At 42.0% G+C, this 21,264-nt stretch overlaps 5 protein-coding genes across 8 annotated transcripts; 1 reads left to right on the top strand and 4 right to left on the bottom strand.

Annotated features, from left to right (window-relative positions):
* Positions 1-8: 8 nt before the first annotated feature.
* Positions 9-5,245, bottom strand: LOC115761750 (cell wall protein DAN4). Of its 3 annotated transcripts, none has more exons than XM_030703649.1 (9): positions 5,101-5,245; positions 3,680-3,781; positions 3,228-3,616; positions 2,665-3,120; positions 2,366-2,494; positions 1,426-1,732; positions 1,272-1,369; positions 1,077-1,206; positions 9-1,013 (listed from the first exon to the last, which is right to left on the bottom strand). In XM_030703649.1, the coding sequence occupies exons 2-9, from the start codon at positions 3,765-3,767 to the stop codon at positions 895-897; spliced, it is 1,716 nt and encodes a 571-aa protein (XP_030559509.1). In that variant the 5' UTR covers positions 3,768-3,781; positions 5,101-5,245; the 3' UTR covers positions 9-894. The 3 variants fall into 3 exon arrangements, with proteins under 3 accessions (XP_030559509.1, XP_030559510.1, XP_030559511.1); XM_030703650.1 differs by having other exon boundaries at positions 2,665-3,087; XM_030703651.1 differs by lacking the exon at positions 2,665-3,120 and having other exon boundaries at positions 11-1,013.
* Positions 5,246-5,320: 75 nt separating this feature from the next.
* LOC115761753 (28S ribosomal protein S21, mitochondrial) lies at positions 5,321-5,825 on the bottom strand. The gene is made up of 2 exons (XM_030703654.1): positions 5,574-5,825; positions 5,321-5,515 (listed from the first exon to the last, which is right to left on the bottom strand). The coding sequence occupies exons 1-2, from the start codon at positions 5,718-5,720 to the stop codon at positions 5,399-5,401; spliced, it is 264 nt and encodes an 87-aa protein (XP_030559514.1). The 5' UTR covers positions 5,721-5,825; the 3' UTR covers positions 5,321-5,398.
* Positions 5,826-5,972: 147 nt separating this feature from the next.
* Positions 5,973-9,106, top strand: LOC115761751 (dnaJ homolog subfamily A member 4). The gene is made up of 3 exons (XM_030703652.1): positions 5,973-6,142; positions 7,039-8,165; positions 8,235-9,106. Exons 2-3 carry the CDS (start codon positions 7,065-7,067, stop codon positions 8,343-8,345), a joined length of 1,212 nt encoding a protein of 403 aa, XP_030559512.1. The 5' UTR covers positions 5,973-6,142; positions 7,039-7,064; the 3' UTR covers positions 8,346-9,106.
* Positions 9,107-9,674: 568 nt separating this feature from the next.
* Positions 9,675-12,741, bottom strand: LOC115761749 (WD repeat-containing protein 36). Its single transcript, XM_030703648.1, has 3 exons — positions 11,491-12,741; positions 10,989-11,426; positions 9,675-10,927 (listed from the first exon to the last, which is right to left on the bottom strand). Exons 1-3 carry the CDS (start codon positions 12,653-12,655, stop codon positions 9,747-9,749), a joined length of 2,784 nt encoding a protein of 927 aa, XP_030559508.1. The 5' UTR covers positions 12,656-12,741; the 3' UTR covers positions 9,675-9,746.
* Positions 12,742-13,244: 503 nt separating this feature from the next.
* LOC115761347 (neuropeptide CCHamide-2) lies at positions 13,245-20,453 on the bottom strand. 2 transcript variants are annotated; one of them, XM_030703093.1, is made up of 4 exons: positions 20,258-20,453; positions 15,857-15,937; positions 13,866-14,107; positions 13,245-13,794 (listed from the first exon to the last, which is right to left on the bottom strand). In XM_030703093.1, exons 2-4 carry the CDS (start codon positions 15,930-15,932, stop codon positions 13,687-13,689), a joined length of 426 nt encoding a protein of 141 aa, XP_030558953.1. In that variant the 5' UTR covers positions 15,933-15,937; positions 20,258-20,453; the 3' UTR covers positions 13,245-13,686. The 2 variants fall into 2 exon arrangements, with proteins under 2 accessions (XP_030558953.1, XP_030558952.1); XM_030703092.1 differs by lacking the exon at positions 20,258-20,453 and adding an exon at positions 16,514-16,912.
* Positions 20,454-21,264: the final 811 nt, after the last annotated feature.

The raw sequence follows: 21,264 nt of genomic DNA, 5'->3' as shown, positions 1-21,264 counted from the left end.
ACAATATACAGCATATATATTATTAGAATGTATATTTGAAACAATAATTCTGTTGTTTCTTTCTTCTACATATACACATACACATTTTACGTTTGAACAATTGAAAATTAATTGGCCAAAAAAAAGAAGGTAATTCAACAAATAATTAAACAATTCTCAATTAATAAGCAACTTGTTAGCTATGTATTTCTGCGATAGGGTACATGTACGTATGCATATATATCTGGGGACTTACGATAAGGAACAAAAAGTATATATGTATATATGTATGTATATAAGCAGTTCTATTTGCTACTGATATATGCGGACTTAAAGCCCTTTCCTGCTTCATTTTAAGTATTTAAGGGGGAGCAAATAACGATGCCTCAACTAACAAAGAATATTATCATCAACTTCAACCTCTTAAGTGTTGCCAACTAACTCATATCAAATATAAGCAAGCATACCAATATTCTACAAATATATATGTATATATATATTGATATATATTCGATTTTTAAATAGCGCAAGTCTCTCTTTTGTTTGGTTGATTTTGTCAGAAACGGATTTCTTCGCTTGCTTCAAAAATTTCGCATTTATTTTGAATATAAAAATTTTGCCTTTTCTCGCATTTTCTAACCTGCCAAAAATATCACGAGACTATTTTGCTATTTTACACTTGATAAAAGCGAAATTAAATTGTGTTTTTTCATTTTTATAGAAAGTTCAATTTTGGACCAATTCCGAGAGAGCGCATTTCTGTCTTTGTTTAACAACTTGAAACAGAATACTTATATGGATCTGTTTTGTGTAGCTGCTAATAACTTTAGTTATTTTTCAGATTATTAGATTATTAGTGTATATATATATATGTATATACTCTCGATAACGTTTACAAACTCCGATCGCAACGCTCTATTGGCCGGGAGTATGCATTGGAAGCCTGAAAAATGGATTGGCCAAGTTAACACGCGCTGCTGGCAATAGCTCCGGATGTTCGGTCAGAGTGTCCGACAATGCGGTGAGCAGCACCCCTGGAGCATAAGTTTTGATGAAATGCAAATTAATTTGTTAAATATTATTAACATTTAACTTACGTAAGACTTTCTTTTGCAAATCAACAGGTATAACACCCAGGTTGCCCTCACGCTCCAGGAACTCGGTTAGCTTCTGCAACTCCTGTTGGGCCTCATCGGAACCATGTGCCAGGGACTGGGCAAACATTACCTTGAGGGTAAAAGTTACTATGTACTTTACCATGTACCGGCAGCTAAGTTCGCTAGGCAACTTACCTTGGCCAATTTATACAGTATTTCTTCTAGGCTGTACTCATTGTACAAATACTCAACGATTTTGGCGCGACCCATGGTATCATCATAATCCGTAAGATCTAAAATATACATTTGGTATCAATTCAGGTGTGGAATGTTTTCAGTTTCCGCTTACCTTGAGGACTCTCGTTCTCAAGCGCCTTGAGCTTGCTCCAGAAGGTGAAGCTGTCCAGCGATTTGCCTCGGCCTACCTCAGGCGTTACCCCCTCCGAATCGATTTCCAGGTGAATGAATGGCTTCTCCGTGGTCGTGCTAGTTGTGGTTGTTGTGGTCGATGTGGTTGTACTGCTGGGCTGACTATTGCGCTTCAAATGATTCTGACGCAGCTCCTCGGGGAAAATGCGATTGGTATAGGAGCGCTGCAAGAACTCAATTCCCAGACGAATATCACGCAAAAACTTCAGAGCGCTCTCCCTGGTTATCTGCAAAAGGTGCAAAGGTTATATAGATAAGCTTTGGATATAAATAGAATAGTATATGTGTAAATTAACCCTAACCCCTGAACCCAGCCGAACTTCCTTCAAATATATTCTCGACACACACACACACAGGCTTTGCTTCTTCTTCCCTTAGCCCCGATAATGGATAATGCTTTGCTGATTAACTGACGTGTTTATTGTTCGATCCTTATGCAATTTCAGGGCATAAATACTAAAGCCCAAGACAATACCTGTAAAAATGCGTTTTACACTTTTGTGAGTAACGGGGTGAGTTACTCAGAAAGTGAGCTATTCTGGATCTGGGTATACTATACGAGTGTCTACAACTTTGGTGTCTCTAGCTCTTATAAGTTCCGGGATATGATTATAAAGCAGAATTTCGATAACGATTCTTATCGATTTCATGCAAACGGGCCAAGCTATCGATAATTTGAGCTCAACTTAAACTGCTTCAAATTTCTCTAGCATATCTCCAACTCCTGTGGTTCTTATTTGTAACCCATTCTTGCTAGTGTATAAAATGGACATGATAATTGGTGTGCTAATGGATGTGGAAGGCCAGATATTGGTTTGCTTATCGGACTTATAGATAGATAGATAGATACAAAGACCCACCAAATTCTCATCGATAAGTTCCTCGACGGCCCTAGCAACGCCCGTCTCATCGCCAGTCCAGAAGACGTATTGAGCCATATCGAAGGAGGAGTACTGGCCATTCGGATTGCGCAACAGACTCTGGGCGGTCTGAAAAAGAGAGGAAGGAAAAGGAAAGGAAGAAGCAATGTCAGGGCATATTCAAAGTAGTTGGAGAGGTGGACACAAAAGTGCGGGTTGTTTCGAATAGACATATGAATTTAGTTGGGTTAGCCAATTCGTTGCCGATATGTATGGATTGCTTGAGTAGTCATAAGAACCTTGGCCGTCATATGGGGCATGCCGGAGCGCCGTTCGGTGGTCTTGGCCACCGCCTCTAGCTGATCGATCAATATGTCGCCGATTGTCTCCTTGTTGACATCGTGATTATGCTGGGACCCAGGCAATTTATCAGCTGTGGCAGCTGTTGCCTCTGTCTCTGCGGCGTTCTCCGCTGGCTCGCCACCCAAATCCTCGACAGGTTGGGCATCGCGTTCGACCGATGCCGCTTCTGTGCTGGCAGCTGGCGTTACAGTTGTCGTTGTTGTTGTTGTTGTTGTTGTTGTTGGGCTTGTGCTTGTGGAAGTGGGCGTGGGCGTGGTCGTAGACGTAGACGTGGACGTGGACGTTGTTGTGGACGTGGGAGATGTGGGCAACACCTCGGGATTTTGGCCAAACGCTAGACGCGCTGCACCGTAGAAAGCCTGTTGATTTTTGGGTGGTTTCGTGGATATACACTTGGATTTTCAAAAGACACATATTGGCATTTACAAGACACAAGAATGGGCATACATACATAAATTGGCATATGGAAGAGGACTTAAGCATGGGCATGGGCTTTTACCTTCGCATGTGCGCCCGGCTCGGTCGCCGGCTTTCCAGCCGTTTTCGGCTCCTCGAGCTGTGAACGTTCGCCGTCATCCTTAAAGGCCGCCGTAGTCGTGGTGGCCGATGTGCTTGTGGTGGTTGTGGTCGACATTGACATCAACGGCGTAGCCACCTCCAGTTGTCGCTCCAGGTCGGGGATCAGATGCAAGTTATGATCCTTGCCGCCCGCCTCCGGAGGGGCAATCACCTTCTCAATGCTCTCCTTAGTGGTAGTTGTTGTGCGCACCGTGCTGCCATCATGCTGGCGCTTGCCCACAACTGGCTGAGGCTCCTGCCGCAGCTGATCCAGCTCGACCACATCGTCCTCGATCAGTGGAAAGGTGGCATCGCCGCGCTTCGAAGGAGCTAAGCACACGGATGTATGTCTATGTATCTATTCATATATGTAGATACTTGTAGCCTACTTACTGTAGATATATGGCAAGAGCGCTGGATAGGCCTGAGCTAGGCTGCAGCTGGCCACCAAGACGGCCGCCACGAATCTATTGCCGAGCATAACGTAAGCGCGAGCTGAAAATTACATTCGACGTAATCCATTTTATTTGCTGCCAAAAATTGATTACACACATGTACAAAGTAAGCCTCTGCATGTGTGTGTGTGCCGTAAAGAGAGCAGAGCACAAATACACGCACAAAAATGCAAATAAATAATGCTAAAAATAACACAAGAAATCGATAAAACAGCGGCAGTAAAAACGGCCAAACCAAAGCTGACCCAAACAACAAAAACCTACAAGAAATAACACTTATTTTCCTAGTGCCGCATACTAAATACCCTTGCTGACATATGTTTATACATCAGGCTCGGCCAGCTTCAATTGTCGACTGATCGATATGAAAGCTAAATACATATATAGTGTAGTACCCTAATATGGCTAAAAGCAGAGCAAAGTTAAGGTCAAGTTTGGTCCAGAGTTAGGCAGATAGTTCCCATGGCAGTTTCTATATCAAGAAGTTGCAGAAAAGCAACTCTAGAAAGTGGATACCAAGTTTGGTCTAGATTTAATCAGATAATTCCCATGATATGGAAATTGTGATTAAACGTACTGCAGAGCTTATCTTTACTTTATTTGGTTGCGATATTTTACAAAATAATGCATGTTTCTAATAATTCCAATAGCAGCTATATCCGAATATATGCCATATCCGAACCACAACATAAATATAAACATTTGGTATAAGCCATCCTTAATCACGGTAAATGAAATTCTAGTTTACTTGGCTTACTTTCGCATATATATAGTATACATACTTTATAAAGTGTGACAAAATGAGTATGCCCTTTGCAAGGGTATCACAACAAGGGGCCGCAACAACAAGCTTGGGGCTTGTCAATGGAGGCGACAGGGCTTGAAAAAGCGAAACACGCCAACTTTGATGTAAAGTGAACTTTATGCTGTGGTCCGCAACTGAACCACCCAACCAGCCACAATCACACACACACACACACACACACACCCACAGTCTCACACTAATACGCAGTATATTTAGTGGATTGGCCACAAAAGCGTATTATCGATGCATTCGGGAGCACTTGAGCACGTTCGAGCCTTAAAAACCACTTGGTGTTGCAGTGGGCCAGTAAAAATGATAGCACTGCCAAAATTATGTTACAAATGCAGCACAAGCATGCACATATACATGCATGCATGTACACACACCCACACACATACACTAGTACATGTACAAACGCGTTGCAAAAATACACGATAAGGCAACGCTCATAAGTGTGCTATATTTATACAACATAAATAACAGTATGTTAACATAACAATATGCTTTCTCAGCGAACAATTTAGAAAATTTACAACTTAGTTTTACACTTTTACCTTAGTACCGTATAATACTGTAAAAGGCGTCCTAACCGCACGAAAGCAGACAAGACTCTGACCCGAGAGCTGCTTGCATATTGTTTGGCCAAAAAATTGAAAGCTCGCTCTTGCCGCTTAAGCTTTGTAACCCTCTAAAGCCAGTGGGCAAAAATCCGTACGCTGCAAGGACAAAAGCTCCGTTGAAAGCTTGAGTCTCCGATAAATGTGCTTACATATGTTTTTCGAGCGCTTGTTTCTTAACTATGTTTATTATCATTTAAAAAAACAAATGCACAAAATTGATAATCGGTAACATTTAACTGCAGCCCGGAAAGGGATCCACGCGATTTTTCCGCAGCACAAATTGAATTTTTCGATTCATGTCCTCGTTGTAGATGGCTTTGCACTTTTCAAAATTTACACGACGGCGCACCTGTAAAATAGCAAATATTAGTAAATATTTAAAAACCTTACATTGATTGTGAACGCACCTGGTAGGGCTTCTCGTAGAAACGCGTGCGCCGAAATTGATCAAAGATTTCCTCCTTGCCGAGAACGCGATTTAGCAAACGGCACGCCTCCTCCACGTTGTTGTTATGCACGAACACTGTGCGTGCCAAAAATTGAGCATGTCTCATTTTGATTTTTTATTTAGACTTTAGTTTTTAATTTGCTGTTTATTTCGTCCGAGTTGAATAACCAGGTCGCAATAGACAGCTGTTGTAAGCAGTGTGACCGTATGGTTAAAAGCTCATGGGGCTGCCAGACTGCGCATTTTTAACAGGGCTGCATCTGCAGATAAATGACTCGTTACTATGACAGTATTGTTACCTATAAATATTGTTATATTTCCCACCCCTAATATATTCTCGATCTTTCATACAACAAGCGTGGCGGATTCATATAGCGATAGCAGGCTACTGAAAAAGTATTCGAAATAGATTAAAAATTGTAGTAAAAGTGTAACTCTTAAAGCGTACTGAAAAACGGTATACATATATAAATATATATAACTATTAGAACAAATACTCGAATACTCGGCGAACTACTGCTAAAAAAGGTGAGAGCCACTAAGCAATGAACTAATTATTTCCGCAGGCATTTGCATTGTGTGTGTATTTGGTACTACATTATTGCCCACTCTTTGTTAAGTAATCATAGGTAATTGTAATTTTTTCCTACGCAAGCACTAGGTGAACTTTGGTGCGTCGATGCACTGCTGCACATTTTGCAAAATCGATTCAAGCCGTTGGCGATAGCTGAATTTTCTTTGTCTCTACCCCAATTACTTTCCTCTGACGCAGCGTCCTGCGCGGCACATGTTTCAGCTTGTGCACACATACAAACGCGTGAGTATGTACATGCATGTGTCTGGCAGGGCGCTGCAGCTTGCACAATTGACAAGGGACCTACGAAAATCGCACATAAATCAATAGAAAATTCTACAGCGTTTTCTTTTTTTTTTTTTTTTTGCACGTTGCTTTTCACCTCGTCATTGTGTTGGTGTGCTTTTTTCACATTATCATGCGTTTGCTTTGTGCCGCTGTTCGCGCAGGGGCAACGGTTACAGTGACCAGGGCTGCGTAATGCTGACGAAATTTTCTAGAAGCTTATGTACATATATACTTGTGCTCGCGTGTGTGTGTGTGTGCGCGCGTTGGTGTGTTTGCGTCAATACAATCGTGCGCCAATGAGTAGTGTGAGGTGCCCGAGAGAGAGGGGCAGAGTCAGCTGTGTGGCGTCGAAGTGGTATCCAAAACCGAACATAAAAGCGAATTGAAATAGAAAATTTCTAGAAAACGTGGTGCTTTGCCAGCGCATTATCTACTGACCTTGATTTTTTTTTTTATTTTTTGCATGCCGGAAGCACCAATTACACGCACAACCAAAAACCAAAAATTTATAAATATATGGCAACCTGAGTAATCGAAATTTTGTAATCGTTTGTGCTTGCAGTTAAAGTTTTAAAAGCAACAGCTAAAATGGTCAAAGAAACGGGCTATTACGATCTGCTGGGCGTGAAGCCCAACGCAACACCTGATGAGCTGAAGAAGGCCTACAGAAAATTGGCCCTGAAATACCATCCAGACAAGAATCCTAATGAGGGTGAGAAATTCAAAGCCATCTCGCAGGCGTACGAGGTGCTCTCCGATGCGGACAAGCGTCAGGTGTACGATGAGGGCGGTGAGGCGGCCATCAAGAAGGGTGGCGCCGATTCCGGCGATTTCCGCAATCCCATGGACTTCTTTGAGAAGTTCTTTGGCGCCGGTTTTGGCGGTAGCGGCGGCGTTCGTCGTCGTGAACGACGCGGCAAGGATGTCGTTCACCAGATGTCCGTGCAGCTGGAGGAGCTGTACAATGGGGCAACGCGTAAACTGCAGTTGCAGAAGAATGTGATTTGTGACAAGTGCGAGGGTCGCGGCGGCAAGAAGGGCAGCATCGAGAAGTGTGTGCAGTGTCGCGGCAACGGTGTCGAGACACGCGTGCAACAGATCGCGCCCGGCATTGTGCAACACATCGAGCAGGTGTGCCGAAAGTGTTCCGGCACCGGTGAGACCATACAGGAGAAGGATCGCTGCAAGAACTGTAACGGACGCAAAACTGTGCGAGAGCGCAAGGTGTTGGAGGTGCACATCGAGAAAGGCATGCGGGATGGTCAGAAGATTGTATTTACAGGCGAGGGCGATCACGAGCCCGAATCTCAACCGGGTGATATCATAATATTGTTGGACGAAAAGGAGCATACAACTTTTGTACATGCCGGCACGGATCTAATGATGAAAATGCCACTCCAGCTGGTCGAGGCGTTGTGTGGGTTCCAGCGCATTGTCAAGACGCTGGATGATCGCGATCTGCTGGTGGCCACGCAACCTGGCGAAGTTATACGACATGAAATGACCAAGTGTATCGCAGATGAGGGCATGCCCATATTCAAGAATCCCATGGAGAAGGGCACGCTAATCATACAGTTTGAGGTCATTTTCCCCGATGTGATCAATCCATCAGTTATACCGACGCTCAAGCAGTGCTTGCCACCGGCGCCAGAGATTGACATTCCAGTTGATGCAGAGCATACAGTTTTGGTAAGTCAAACAGAGCTCTTTCACAGTACTCTAGCATAACTAATGTAATCGTTGTCTACGAATTTGCAGGAGGACTTTGATCCCAAACAACGCCGCCAGCAACACCAGCGCATGGCCTACGACGAGGATGAGGGTGGCTATCAAGATGGACCGCGCGTTCAACAGTGCACATCCAGTTAAGCGGCCTACACTTAAAACTACTACACAAAACGGAAACAAAATCTAAACAAAAAAAAAAAAAAACAAAAAAACAATGTCTATATCCAATCCAAGCGATATGGAGTGTGTACGCTCGCCCTGCGTTCTATTGTAACCCAAATCAAGACGTCTTAACACCCCGAATCTAAACCAGTTGCTGCCCCCTGAACACAGGCGCGCCTAACAGAACAACACCTGGCACCACACCACCTCCAAAAACACCAACCACTATAGCACCGGTACCACCATCTTCGGGTGGCATTCGCATTCATTGTAATATCCCAAGCAAAATACACTCGCAAACATTTAACATAAACAAGCCGAAATTTAAGAAACAAATTTGAAGTTATATGGCTTAGGATCAGAGATTTGCTCTTCAGACTACGAGATATGCTAATTACGATATTTAGGTATAAAAACAAAACAAACAAAAATACTTATCAAAATATGCACATTTTTAACGCGTGGTTCGAAAACTATATATATATAAAACTATAAGTATATTGTTTTATTCCGTTTATGTTGAGTTGGATATGAGTTCACAATAGGAGCCCCAAAACAAAAACAAAAAAAAAAAACATGAAAAACAAAAACAACCTTAAATCAGTCGCCACTAGAACCGCATATTAAAAGTCCGCGCACGATCGCGTCTAGGAACAAGTTTAAGTTATTTAATTCCAGCATAAATAAAAGCGTTAGATTAAACGGATATAACAAATAAAATAATTAATACACAATTTCAACCTTAAACTGTGTGCATCCATTTTCTTATTTCAGTTCGTTTTCATGTTGCGGAAATAAATTAATAGAGCGGACGCTCAGCTTCCGAGTTAATGTCAAGTGAAAAGTTCGGATAATATATTAGAAAGTTAATAATTGAAAACTAATTTCAAATGGATTTTAAAAGTATTTTATAATGCGAATATTAAAGAAATGGAATATTCTTCATCCTTTATATTACTGATCGAGCTCTAAATAATTTTGATTTACTGCAGCGGTATTTTTTCCAGATTATGTTACGTACAAGATTACTTTTATTAAAAATGTATATTGCCTTAACTAGCTCAGGATATTATAGCCCGATCTATCAAATATATACCTTCTTAGTCTCGTGAAGCTCATGGAATATTTTCAATTGTAAAATTGTTAATTTTACTAATTGAATGCGAATCCATAGTCCTGATCCGCACAAGTCCAAAAAGGTATATCATTGGACCAGCTGACTTGAATTATCTAGAAAGTATATAAGTCCGCATTCTGATCTATTTGTTGATGACCCTATATGATTATCATCTAATACACCATAGTTTAGTTTTTAAAATGTGTTACCAATTTATTTACAAACATGGTAGAAAGTAATTAGAGCAATTATAATAGGTCAAACTAATGCGCAAAGTTACGCAGTGCTGCGACGACGCCTGTGCCGTAGATGAGTTTGCTCTCGATGCGCTCCCAGGCCAACTGTTGCACCTGCGAGACGCTGCGCAGGGACTTCATGAGCTCTGGTGATTCAGTTAGGCTGAGGCCGTGAGAGCGCAGATAAACGCTTAGATAGGATTGCGCCAGTTCAAAGTCTTGATTCGTGCCAAGCATAAACTCGATGAGCTTGAGGAACTGCCGCATGGCGAGCATAGTGCCGCCAGCGTCGGGATGCAGCGATTTGATCTCAAAGTCCACCATTGACGGACCCAGTTGGGTGATGTGCTGCATGGCGGGATTGAAATCGTTGCTTGTGGCAGTTGCCTCCAGCAGCTTGCCAAAGGCGGTTAGATTGTTGAAGGAGGAGACCTGCAGCAATCGGGAGCCATCGTTGCTTGTAGGCGCGTTGCTAACATCGAAGCGCATCTCCAAGCCTGACACTGTTGGCAGAAAGAAGGGCGCTTGTTTGGGCCCTTTGGGCGGTGCCTTCGGTTTGTTGCGCTGCTTAATTAGCTCCAGGTCGAGCAGATTCTGCCAGCGTGAGGCAGCCAGGCCTGACAGTGTAATCAGTTCGGGCGATAGCTGCTTGGGTGTTTCGTATTTGGCATCAATCTCCTCGCCTAGCTCCACATTATCCTCGTCATTGTCAATGCCCAGCTCCTGCATGACGTCTTCCAGATCCATGGCATCGCAAATATTTGTGGGCAGACCCACATAGGGTGCAGGCTCGTTTGGATCAATGGAACGCAACGAAATCTGATTGAACAGCGTCTTATTTGCCCACAGGTAAATACCGAGCAGGTTCACATGCGCCGTGGCCAGAAAATCGCCACTGGGCGACATGCTCAGCGAGATACAGGGACGTTCCACGCGAAAGTGATCAATCATATACGATGAAGGTATATCCCACACTTTGATAGTAGAGTCCATGGAGGCGGTAATAAGCCAACGACTGTCTGGACTAAAGGTCATATCGTTGAGCTTTGCCGTGTGGCCAATGAACTTGCGCACAATTACGCGCGTCTCCATGTCCACCACATAGATCTTAAATGTGTCCAGGCCAATGGCCAGCATGGAGCTTTCGCGATGATGCCGCATCAGAGCAACGCCGTCCGCCAAACGCAGCACGGCAGTCGGCTTTTGAGCTGCGGAATAAACAAAAGCTTGGGTTTGTTGGTCACGAAGTCAGTTTCAGCACACACTTACTATTGCCCTTGAAATGCCAGAATTTGACGAGACCTTTGGAACAGCCAGAAACCACATACTGATTTAAGTTGTCGCAAGCCAAACCACGCACAGCTGCCTCATGCGCCGGATGGAGCCCGCCATAGCTTAAGCGATGCAAGCCGGACTGAATGTTGAACCGCTCCACATCACCGCTGCTGTAGCCAATGATGACAAAGTTGCCGCAGTTGGTGGATATGATGCATGTGGTCTCGCTTTGGAAATTGACGCGATTTTTGTTTTGAAATTGTTTTGGCACCAAGCGATGCTCGCCTAAACGGCTTTTGTGAAAGGTCCAGGTGGTCGTTTGTATAATGCCCGCATGTATGGCGGCAATGTTGTCCCATTCCTTTTCGCGCGCCACATCTGAGGTGAACTCCAGAATTGGCGGCATGCTGTACTTATCGTACTGAAAGCGATCTGTGAATAGCAAGTGAATTGGGAGTCAAAGAGGGACAGAGAGAATTTGGATTGATTAAATTACTTTTCTTCTTGGTCGCCTTGGGATTGTAGGTGGCTCTGCCCATGCTCTTGTTAAGCGACTCCGAGATGGTAGAGAACACACGTAGGGTACTATCCTCTCCGGCAGACAATATGGAAACACCGGTGCCGCCATGGTAGCGTATGCAAAGCGGTGGCTTTGTGTGACCCTCGCGTATGCGCAACTGGCGTGCGCCACCATCGGACATGTCGAATATAAAGAGCTTCATGGAATTGTCCGGAGATGTGGTGAAGACCACTGGTTCGCTGGGCAGGCATATAGCCGTGGTCACCTGCTCCTCGTGCGCCTGCAATTGGCCAGCCAATTTATGCTCCTCCAAGTTCCAGAAGGCCATATAACCGTTGCTGCAGGCGGATACCATTATGGGCGGACCATCTGTACGAAAAGCCAGCTGAGTGACCAGGCCCCACTCCTGCTTGAAGGCCATCAGCACTGTATCGAATTTCAGATTCAAAACAATAATTGTGCCATCAGCATGCCCAACGCCCACCACATCCACTGCTGGCGCCGGCTCGATACAGGTCACCCGATTGGGATGGCGACTGAGGGTGCACACAATGCTGTTTTTACTGATGTTCATGATCTTCAGCTGGCCCTGCTGTGAGCCCAGCACAATTTTATTGACGTAGGTGGGCGGATGAGCCAGAGCCGTTATCAGGAACTCGTCCTCCTTGAAGGGCACATCTAGATAGACATCGTCCGTGGGTATGTTCCACACTTTCAGCACATTGCCGCGGTCCACGGCAATCAGGTTTCTGCCAAAGGGCAGCAACAGATGCACATCACGCTCATGACCACGATACACGTGCCGTATGTGCTTGCCCGCGCGCCAGGCATAGATGCACTTGTTGCTGGCCGTGTACGTGTGCAGTCTGTCCGTGGCCAAGGCAGTTATATCGTCGGGGTGCAGGCCGCTGACGTGCAGCAGACGCAAATGGCTGGCCGTGTACACCTGAAAGGAGCGGCCGATGCATGTAATCAGCAACGTGTCTCGACGGCGCTGCACATAGCGCGTCACGGCTGGCACTTGGTTGCTGACATAGCCGAGTGCGCGGTTTCGTCGGAATATCTGGCTGCTCTCCCTGATAACTCCCCGGGATTCTTTCTCCTCCGATACTGAACTGTCCTCTGCGCGCAGATGCGTCATTTTTAATTTAACTCAAGTGTTTTTCTTTGATATTTTAATAATCTTTTGCGATTCTCATGTTTACCCGCAACATCAGAGCACGTGTGTTAAACCTGAAACAGTGTATTCAAAACTGTAAATCAATGTTAACATAACAGAGCAATGCTTTCAAAACTGTAAGTCGGCTTAAAGACTACAATACTTGTCAAAGAAATGTATGTATGTGTTCACTTCACGAAATTAAAAAATGTAATCAAACTCTCAACAAATCGTGATATTCATAATAGTGTGTACTAAAATACTTATGTTTGAATGCGAGTGTTAACAGAATGTAAAGCATGCATTCGGGAATACTAAACAGCTGTTGAAGCTATCGATAACTATCGAAGTGTGCGCGTTTGTATATAACAATATCGAGATATCGACTTCTTAATTCCTTGTCATCGAACATGACAGTTTTATTTAAATGCCCAAAAATATTTGTGTAGACAAGAACTAAATCAAATAAATTAAACGCTCAATTAAAATATTTTCAATTTTGAATTTCGTTTTTATTAAATAACTCGCATATTCGTAAACATAGATTTAATAAAAGCTCTGGTGACCATTTAAAGTTTTCGGTTATTTTGAAATAAAATTTGTATTAAGTAATACTACAAACTGCATATGTGCATAGTCTTTCGATTGTTTCATACAAAAGTTAATAAAATTTTAATAAAAGCACTAAAAAACATTTGCCATAGCATTTTTCTTGTATTTTATTGAAAACGTTTTTGTTAATTTTTTTTTTGTACACCGAAATTTTTACCAGCCCTTAAAAATTTCAGTTAATTTTCAACTTTCACAGTTTATGCAATTAGGAAAAATGTCTTGCGCTATGTGTAGACACCTATGAAACAATTTTAATTAACATTAATAAGTAGTTGATAATGTTGTTGTTGTTGCTGTGTAAGCAGCTGTTGTTGTTGTTGTTGATGTTGTTGTTGCAGCTTGGGAAAGTGATTCATGTGGTTCAATTGATGCTGTAGTTAATGCCAAGTTGGATTTCGAGTTTAGTTAAGCGCGTTGAGCGCAACTTCGCGGTTAAAACTCTCGCCGGAACTTGAAAGCGGGTAATCCAGCTCACCTAGACGAGGTACTGGTCGATGCGGGCGGTTAAACTGTAATTGGAGAAAATGTTGTGCACTTGGGTATTTGTCATGTGTATAAATTTTGGTGTTCATTAACCCACCCACGACTTCATTATTTTGTAGAGCACTTGACGCGACGGATAATCGTCGAACTCCGGTTCGGGCACAGCGGGCGCCTGTTCATTTGCTGCCAGCATTGGCAGCAGGCCATTTGGACGCACAAACTCCTGCTCGAGGCCAACGGCATTGGCAGACGCAGCACTGCCGGAGCCGGTGCCCGCCGCACTCAAGGACCGCTTCCCATGTCCGCCGTAACAGACGTGCCCATAGGCCTGACAGCCTTCTGTAAAATGCGAAATGCAAAATCGCAAAATGAATTAGCTAGCATCTACTTTGGCAAGAGATTGCTTCAAGCAAAAACTGTAATCGATATAGCTCCCACACACGCTCGCTCACACACACATACACACGCACGCACACACACACTGAAACACTTTATTAACTGCGACTAGCGCTGACTCAAAAAGTTTAAACCCGATGCGTGTCTGCAATGCCCAGGAGAGGGGCAAACCTTGTACCATTATGTGAAAATTCTATGAACAGACATTAACTGTGCCCAGGTCTGTGGGACTGGAAATCTTTAATCGCTTGCCAATGCTCTGGAGAGACATCTTTTGATAAGCATTTGACCTTTGTGACAAGGCGTATGTGATATTTTATTCGGAGTATGGTTTTATTTATTTTTATTTTTATTTTTTGCCTGTCTGAGTTTATTTTGACTGTTGACTCGATGCTATTTTTGAGCTTCCGCTCGCACACAACATTTTATTAAGGCAGCTTCACGAGGGAGTTGGCGCTTTTTCTTGTCATTTGAACTTTGTTTTGGGCTTAATGTGCTCGTCGTGCAAGTCGCTGCGGGAGCATTAACAACTTCTTGTTAACATATTTTGAATGTCAGTTGCCAAATCGAAGGCCAGCAATGAAAGAGTCTGACTTAATAGTTTTGATTACATTGGATTTGTGTCGAATTAATTATCCATTGTTCTATAAAAGCTATTACAATATGCCATATGCGAACGATTTACTGCAAATAAGCAGTACAAAATTCTAGAACAAAATTCTTGCACAAGGGCAAAGAACCTATAAGTAAGTAAGATGTTTAATTGACTGGAAATAAGTGGGAATATAAATATAAATAAAAAAAAAAATATATGTATATAAAGGATTTGCACAAGAAACAGCATTTCGATATCGATATTTATCGATTATCGAAAACAAACTCGTACTGGGCGGGACCTACGTTCAGAATTTGAAGTCCCTAGGACAGACAGACGGACTCGGCTGTTGATGCTGATTAAGAATATATATACTCGGCTCGGCTCGGAGATGCTTCCTTCTGGCTATTACACACAGTTTACAAACATTATATCCATTTTGAATGGATTAATATCTAAGAATTTGGCACTCTGAAATCGTACTGGAAATAAGATTCATATTTTTAACATACGAATTATATCCTAGTAAGATCTCATGACGTACAAATGCAATTAGATATAAATTTAGTTTTATTTAATGGATTTAAAGTGGCAAATGCTTGATATTTTTCTTGTTGTGCATTTTATATCTGTTGCCTCGGGATTCCTGGCTAAATTATGAAAAGAAAGTAAGTGCAGCCAATTATATGCAGTCCACCTTTATTGCATAATAAAGTTGTGCTGCGTGTGGCAATTGCACGCCCCCTCCCCCTCCCCCTCCCCCTCCTAGCATTCACCCCATTTGATGAGGCGGCAGCTGCATAAACAAAGCCACAAAGGAGCAATGTCAATGGCGACAACGATGTCAACGCGAGGTCGAAGCTTCTGTTTGTTTTCCGTTAAATGTAAACTGTAACAATTGATGCTGTGTGTGTGTGTGTGTGTGTGTGTGTGTGGGAGTGTGTGTGTGACTTCCGCTTGTCAGCCATTTATAGGTTTGTTTTTTGCGCTTAAATTCAATGCGCATTGGAATAACAACTTAAGTGGCATGAGGCAAGCAATATAAGTCAAGTTTGAATACATTTCGAATGGCCTCCGCATGCACAACGAATACTCACTTTTGGCCTGGCTCTGTTGGGCGGCCAGGACGACGGTGCAGATGACAACCAGCAGCAGCGAAATTGTGGATTTCATGTTAACTGCAAAGGAACAGAACAAACGGCATGCAATTAAAGCGACCGTACTTGTACAGGTTTGTGTGTGAGTGTGTGTGTGTGTAAGTGGGCGTGGCGGCGCCCACCTGTTGTTGAGTTGCTGACAATGGGCTGGCTGCCCCTGCGGATATGCTACACTAATTAGAAAAGCACGGCACACACATCCAATCCTCAAGTCACATGCATTTAAGTAGTTAATCCTGGGCGCAAAACTTTTGAACTTTGATTTATGTTTTACCCACATACAGGCAATTAGTGTGCGTGTGCGTGTGTGTGTGGCACAACTTAAGCAAATGTGCGTTTATTACGTGCTTTGAATTTCTTAAGCAAGCTGCTTGCAACTATTTTACAAAGGACTATGCATAGATAAAAGCTAATTCATTTTGGATTTCGCACGAATTATATGTACATATGCATCCATGTGAAACGCGTTAACAATATTTGCTGGTATGTGCCATCAATCATACGACATGTGTGCCAAGCGAACTGTATGTTCTTTTAAAACGGAGCAGGTCGCGTGTCCAGGTGCAGCACGTTCGTAATGAACAATGAAAAACTCACCTCAGCTTTAACTGATCGGTTGATATTTTTATTGGCTTATATACAGCAAACAAATCAAATGAAACATAACAAAAAAAAAAATAACACTTCTAGTTGCTTTGTTTATCAGCGCAGCACAATAATTAATATTCAATTTTAATTGCTATATTAAATATATACTAAATATGTGTATATTGCTTTCTCGGGAACTTTGTACGTTTTGTAAATATATATATATATATATGTATATATAATCACAGATAGAGTTGGGTTTTTTACAGGATTTGCTATTGAATTTGACTTGTTTCTTTTGATTGTGAACTATTTTTGTATTTAAGCACAACGACGGCAACACCAAACTATGCCTTCTAGCTGCCCACGAGCTTGAGTCGACGTTTTCACATTTTCAAGCGCTGCCCGGCGACTGAACGACTGTGCGACTGTTCAACAGCGCCAGAGACAGTATGCTTTATAATCCATATAAAACTCTCGACTCTGGGCTGTTGATAAGACAGAAATCACGACGCGTTAATCGCAATTGGAATCGTGTCACGCGTTGCGATTCGAGACTTTGCAGATTGCAGACTCTTCAGATTTGACTAAAAATATGCCAACTCTCAAGCTCAGTCGCAAAAGGGATTTATTTTCAAGCCCAAGCTGAACTAAATATAAACACAGATAAGTGCAGTCTATGCGTGCATGTGTGTGTGTGTGTGTGTGCGTGTGTGTGCGTGCTGCAGTAAAAATCAACAATGCCCACCTACACGCTGAAAAAACAATAATATTATTGTTATTACTTTGTTTATCAATCTGCCCGCGGACAGCGGCGCCATGTGTCAACTTCAATGGGCAGCAGGAATGGGTCTCTACGGCCGCGGCTTATCAATTTTCCCAGCGCAGAGTGTCAGCTAATAACGATTTAATGAGCTGCTGCTGCCAATCTATATCTATATAGGTTCATGTATAATACATATAATATCCGTTTCTCTGGCTTCTGGCCCACATAAATCAATTTCGTAAAACTTTCCACCAGGTGCTGTTGCTGTTCAACCCATTCCCTTACCCAATCCCAGCCGCATCGCAACGAATATCCGCGATCAACATCTGAACAGGCAAAGTTCAGGTTCCCTTATGTATTCCGTGTGAAATTTTTCTAATCAGCAGCTAGCTGATAACGCAAATATAAACATCACCTTTACATATACCATAGGTGAGCGTTTATAAGTATATTTGAATAATGGGCATCTTAATAAAACCCGCGCAGTTTTTAAAAGTGTGCCTGCGGCATGGGCCGGCGGGTGGCCGATCGGTGTTGATCGCTGCTGATCGCATTCCATATAGTTCAGGCCGTGCTGATAGTCGAATTAAGAGCGACAAGCCGGCCGCTGATTGTGGAGCTACATTTTGTGCCTTACTTCAGCAAGTGGAAAAAAAAACAAATGACAGCTAATTAAACGCTTGCTCAAAACATTTGCGTTTTACATTTGCTGCAGTCTCTTGTGGGTTTTCAGTTGTCGAACAACTTTAGAACAGTTAACACTAATTGTAAAGCATAAAGCATTTAATTAAGTTAAACTGTAATTTTACAAAGGCATACAATTTTAGTATGACCTCAGTTTTTATTCAGTTATGGTAGTTTAGTATGTAATTTTTTCATTTTCGTATGTAGCGCCCTACTATGCGATTCTCAGGAGCTCAAGTAAGCTTCTTATAATTCGCAGATAAGTTTTATATTATCAAGTTGTGCAGGTGATCTTTCTCTCTCTACATATCTTTTTTCCCCTCCAAATATATCTCTATCTATCTCATAAAGATATACAGGTTTTTATGCTTTGGCGAGAAGTGTTATATTAACGAGTTGTGCTGGGGATCTCATAAACTGTTTTTCGTCCATTTCCATTTTTATCTCTCTCTCTCTCTCTCTCAATATATATACTTATTTCCCTTTCACTCTTTTGTCCTTACCGCTATTTAAAACAGACTAGAATCTTTTTGAGAATCTGTATTTTTGTTTTAATAGCGCCCTACTATGCGCTTCTCATTAGTTCAAGTAAGGGTTACTGGCGATAATGAGTGTCTGATAAGTCTTATATTACTGGCGATTCTCTCTCTCTCCAAACCCAATTTAAGGCTTAAAGCGTTATTTCATTTGTTAATAAATCGCGTATACTAATAAAGGATTTATTTATATTTTTATCATTATTATTATTATTATTATTATTATTATTATTATTATTATTATTATTATTATTATTATCATTATTATTATTATTATTATTGTTATTATTATTAATTGTACGAAATGCAATTAAGTATCACGAGTTAATTATGAGCCTTCCGGATAAGTCAATTCTTCCTCCAGATAACTAGCCTGAGGTTTGACGTGTATCTTCTTTGTTCATTTGCCCTTAGACAACATGTCTAGTAAGGACTGAGAGTGCTCGATTCTTTAAAATGCTTTCATTTTAAAATGCAGCTTAATATCAATTACCAAATAAACGCGTAAAGGCAGTTGAAGGCGTTTTCGTGCTCTTATATCGCTTACAATTTAATTTATGCCAGAGAATGCGTCACGCATTTTAATATGTTTAAAAGAAATGCTCTAGTTGGAATAGCTCGGCTGGGAGATGAGCATACTGAAATAGGTCTATGGCTAGGAATTGTGTAAAAATTAACGAGAAGTGACTTCAGTCCCGCTACTGCGGGTCCCAAATTTACAAATATGCCCGTCTATAACTTTATAAACTCAAAATTGTGAATCAAGTTTATATAAATCGTTTTCTGTTTATTTCAACTAGAATATCCCCAAATTTTAATTAAACTTTGTCCATTTGACAAAGCGTGGCTTCTTAATTTACCATACCTGACCGGTTATAGCCGATATTGATGGCTGATTCGTGGCATAATTAATAAAACAACAATATATATATATATATAATATAATAAAAAAATGTAGTAGCTCATGTAGACCAAATCTAATTTTCTCGCTGAATTGCACTTAAGATCTAGATTTTTGCCATTTAACTATTTTAGCACCCATTTGATACTGAAGAAATTAATATTTTGCTACTTTTAAAATTTATTTTTTTTTGAGCAGAAGCAAAGGTACAAACAACTTTGAAGAATCAATTGAGTTAAGCTTTATGCATAAGGGGCACTGATGAGGTTAGCAACAAGTTGCTTTCCGAAGGCAAGGGGAAAAGCGCAACTACAGCGAATTATAGTGTTTATTTTTTTATGTTTTAAGTATTCGTGTGCACATCAGGATGAGCGGATTCATGCAGCTGGTGCTGGTGGTAGGAGTTGTTTGCCTTTCAGTTTAATTTTATGTTAGGCAAATGTGGGCGGCATTCACAACTTTGAACTTTGCGCGAGCAAGTGCAGCCCCTGGCTGCTTATAAAAAATTAATCAAAGCAACCAGGATGGCAAAGTTAAACGCAGCATGATGATAACAAGGCTGAAACGCGCAATCAAAGCAAAGCTGAACTAAGCCACATCAAATGGCCACTAATCTAATTTGATTCAATTAAATTGAACAAATAAACATGGCCACAAAATATGACCGAAGGGGCAATTAAAATGGGCGTGCGTGTGTGTGTGTGTGTGTATGAGTTGGGAGCCAGAGGTTCTATAGGAAAGTTGGGCTGCAACTTAAGCAAACAATAATTTTGCCAGGCTGAAAAAGCAAGTGAGATTCGGACTTAAAATGGCAGATTAAAAAAAAGAAAATCTGTAAAGTCCGTCAAGGCACGGAAATCACTTACCAATTGGTGAGTTTTCACTTTTGTTTTTTTTAAATTTATATGTTGAGTATAAGGTTGTGGTTCAGCCAAGCTAAAGCTGTTAACATAAAGTTGCCACCTTGTTTTAGTTTTTCTTTGCAATCAGCTCTGTTAGTTGCAAATCAATGCTGCCACACTGCACCTCAAAAGTGTTAACTAATATTTTGAATCTTTTTCTGCGCGTTTGGTGTTGATGTCGCTCGAATGAAAGCCAAAATTCGTTTGAGACCGTTAACAGCACACGGCCCAGCTTTATACAGCAGGACGACTGCGTGCGTGTGTGCGCGCGTGTGGGTGCATGCGTGTGTGGGTGTAGTTGTGACTGCGGCGCAGCCAATCAGAAGCGCGCGGCAAGCCGAATGAGACCCGAAGCGTTGCCAACCGCCGCCTGGTTGTATGCAATGGCCTTTTTGTGCCATTCATTTGCGTAGGTGCCGCAGCATTTGGATCTGAGGCAGAGGCATCCGCTGTGAACCTTGGCACAACGCAGTCCGCTCCAGGCCCAAAGCACCCATTGCCATGCCCCGTGATAGACTAAAGGGCGGCCGCTTCAGCCGCTTCAGCCGCTTCTGGGATGTCAAATTAGCGAGCTGCTCAGATTTATTTGGCCAGCAGTGCGTCATTTGAATAGATATGAGTTAATCAATGAATGGATTCAGTTGGCATCTGCTGACGTCTATGCCGTGGCCATCTTTGCCGCAGGCCGTCCAACTTTTCCGCTTTTGATGTTAATCAAATAATTTGCCTTTGATTCGAAATGCAGTTTCCACAATCGCCTGCGCATACATAGTTGGGTAGTTTTTAATTGATTTGCCAACGACTTGTTTACAACAATTATTTTCAATTGTTGCTAAAGCAGCAGCTTATCGCATCTAGAAAAATTACGTCGATAAGCAGCTGTTGCCGCCCCGAACTCACAGATCAAAATATTTGACATCAAACAGTAGCTACACCCCTGCACAAAGCTCGTATCAATTTTTTAACTATCT

The sequence above is a fragment of the Drosophila novamexicana genome, unplaced genomic scaffold, assembly GCF_003285875.2.
Source record: "Drosophila novamexicana strain 15010-1031.04,08,12 unplaced genomic scaffold, DnovRS2.1 tig00000485-arrow-pilon, whole genome shotgun sequence".
NCBI lineage: Eukaryota > Metazoa > Arthropoda > Insecta > Diptera > Drosophilidae > Drosophila > Drosophila novamexicana.
The sequence above is the reverse complement of the archived record's forward strand: the minus strand, read 5'-3'. Positions and strand labels throughout refer to the sequence as shown.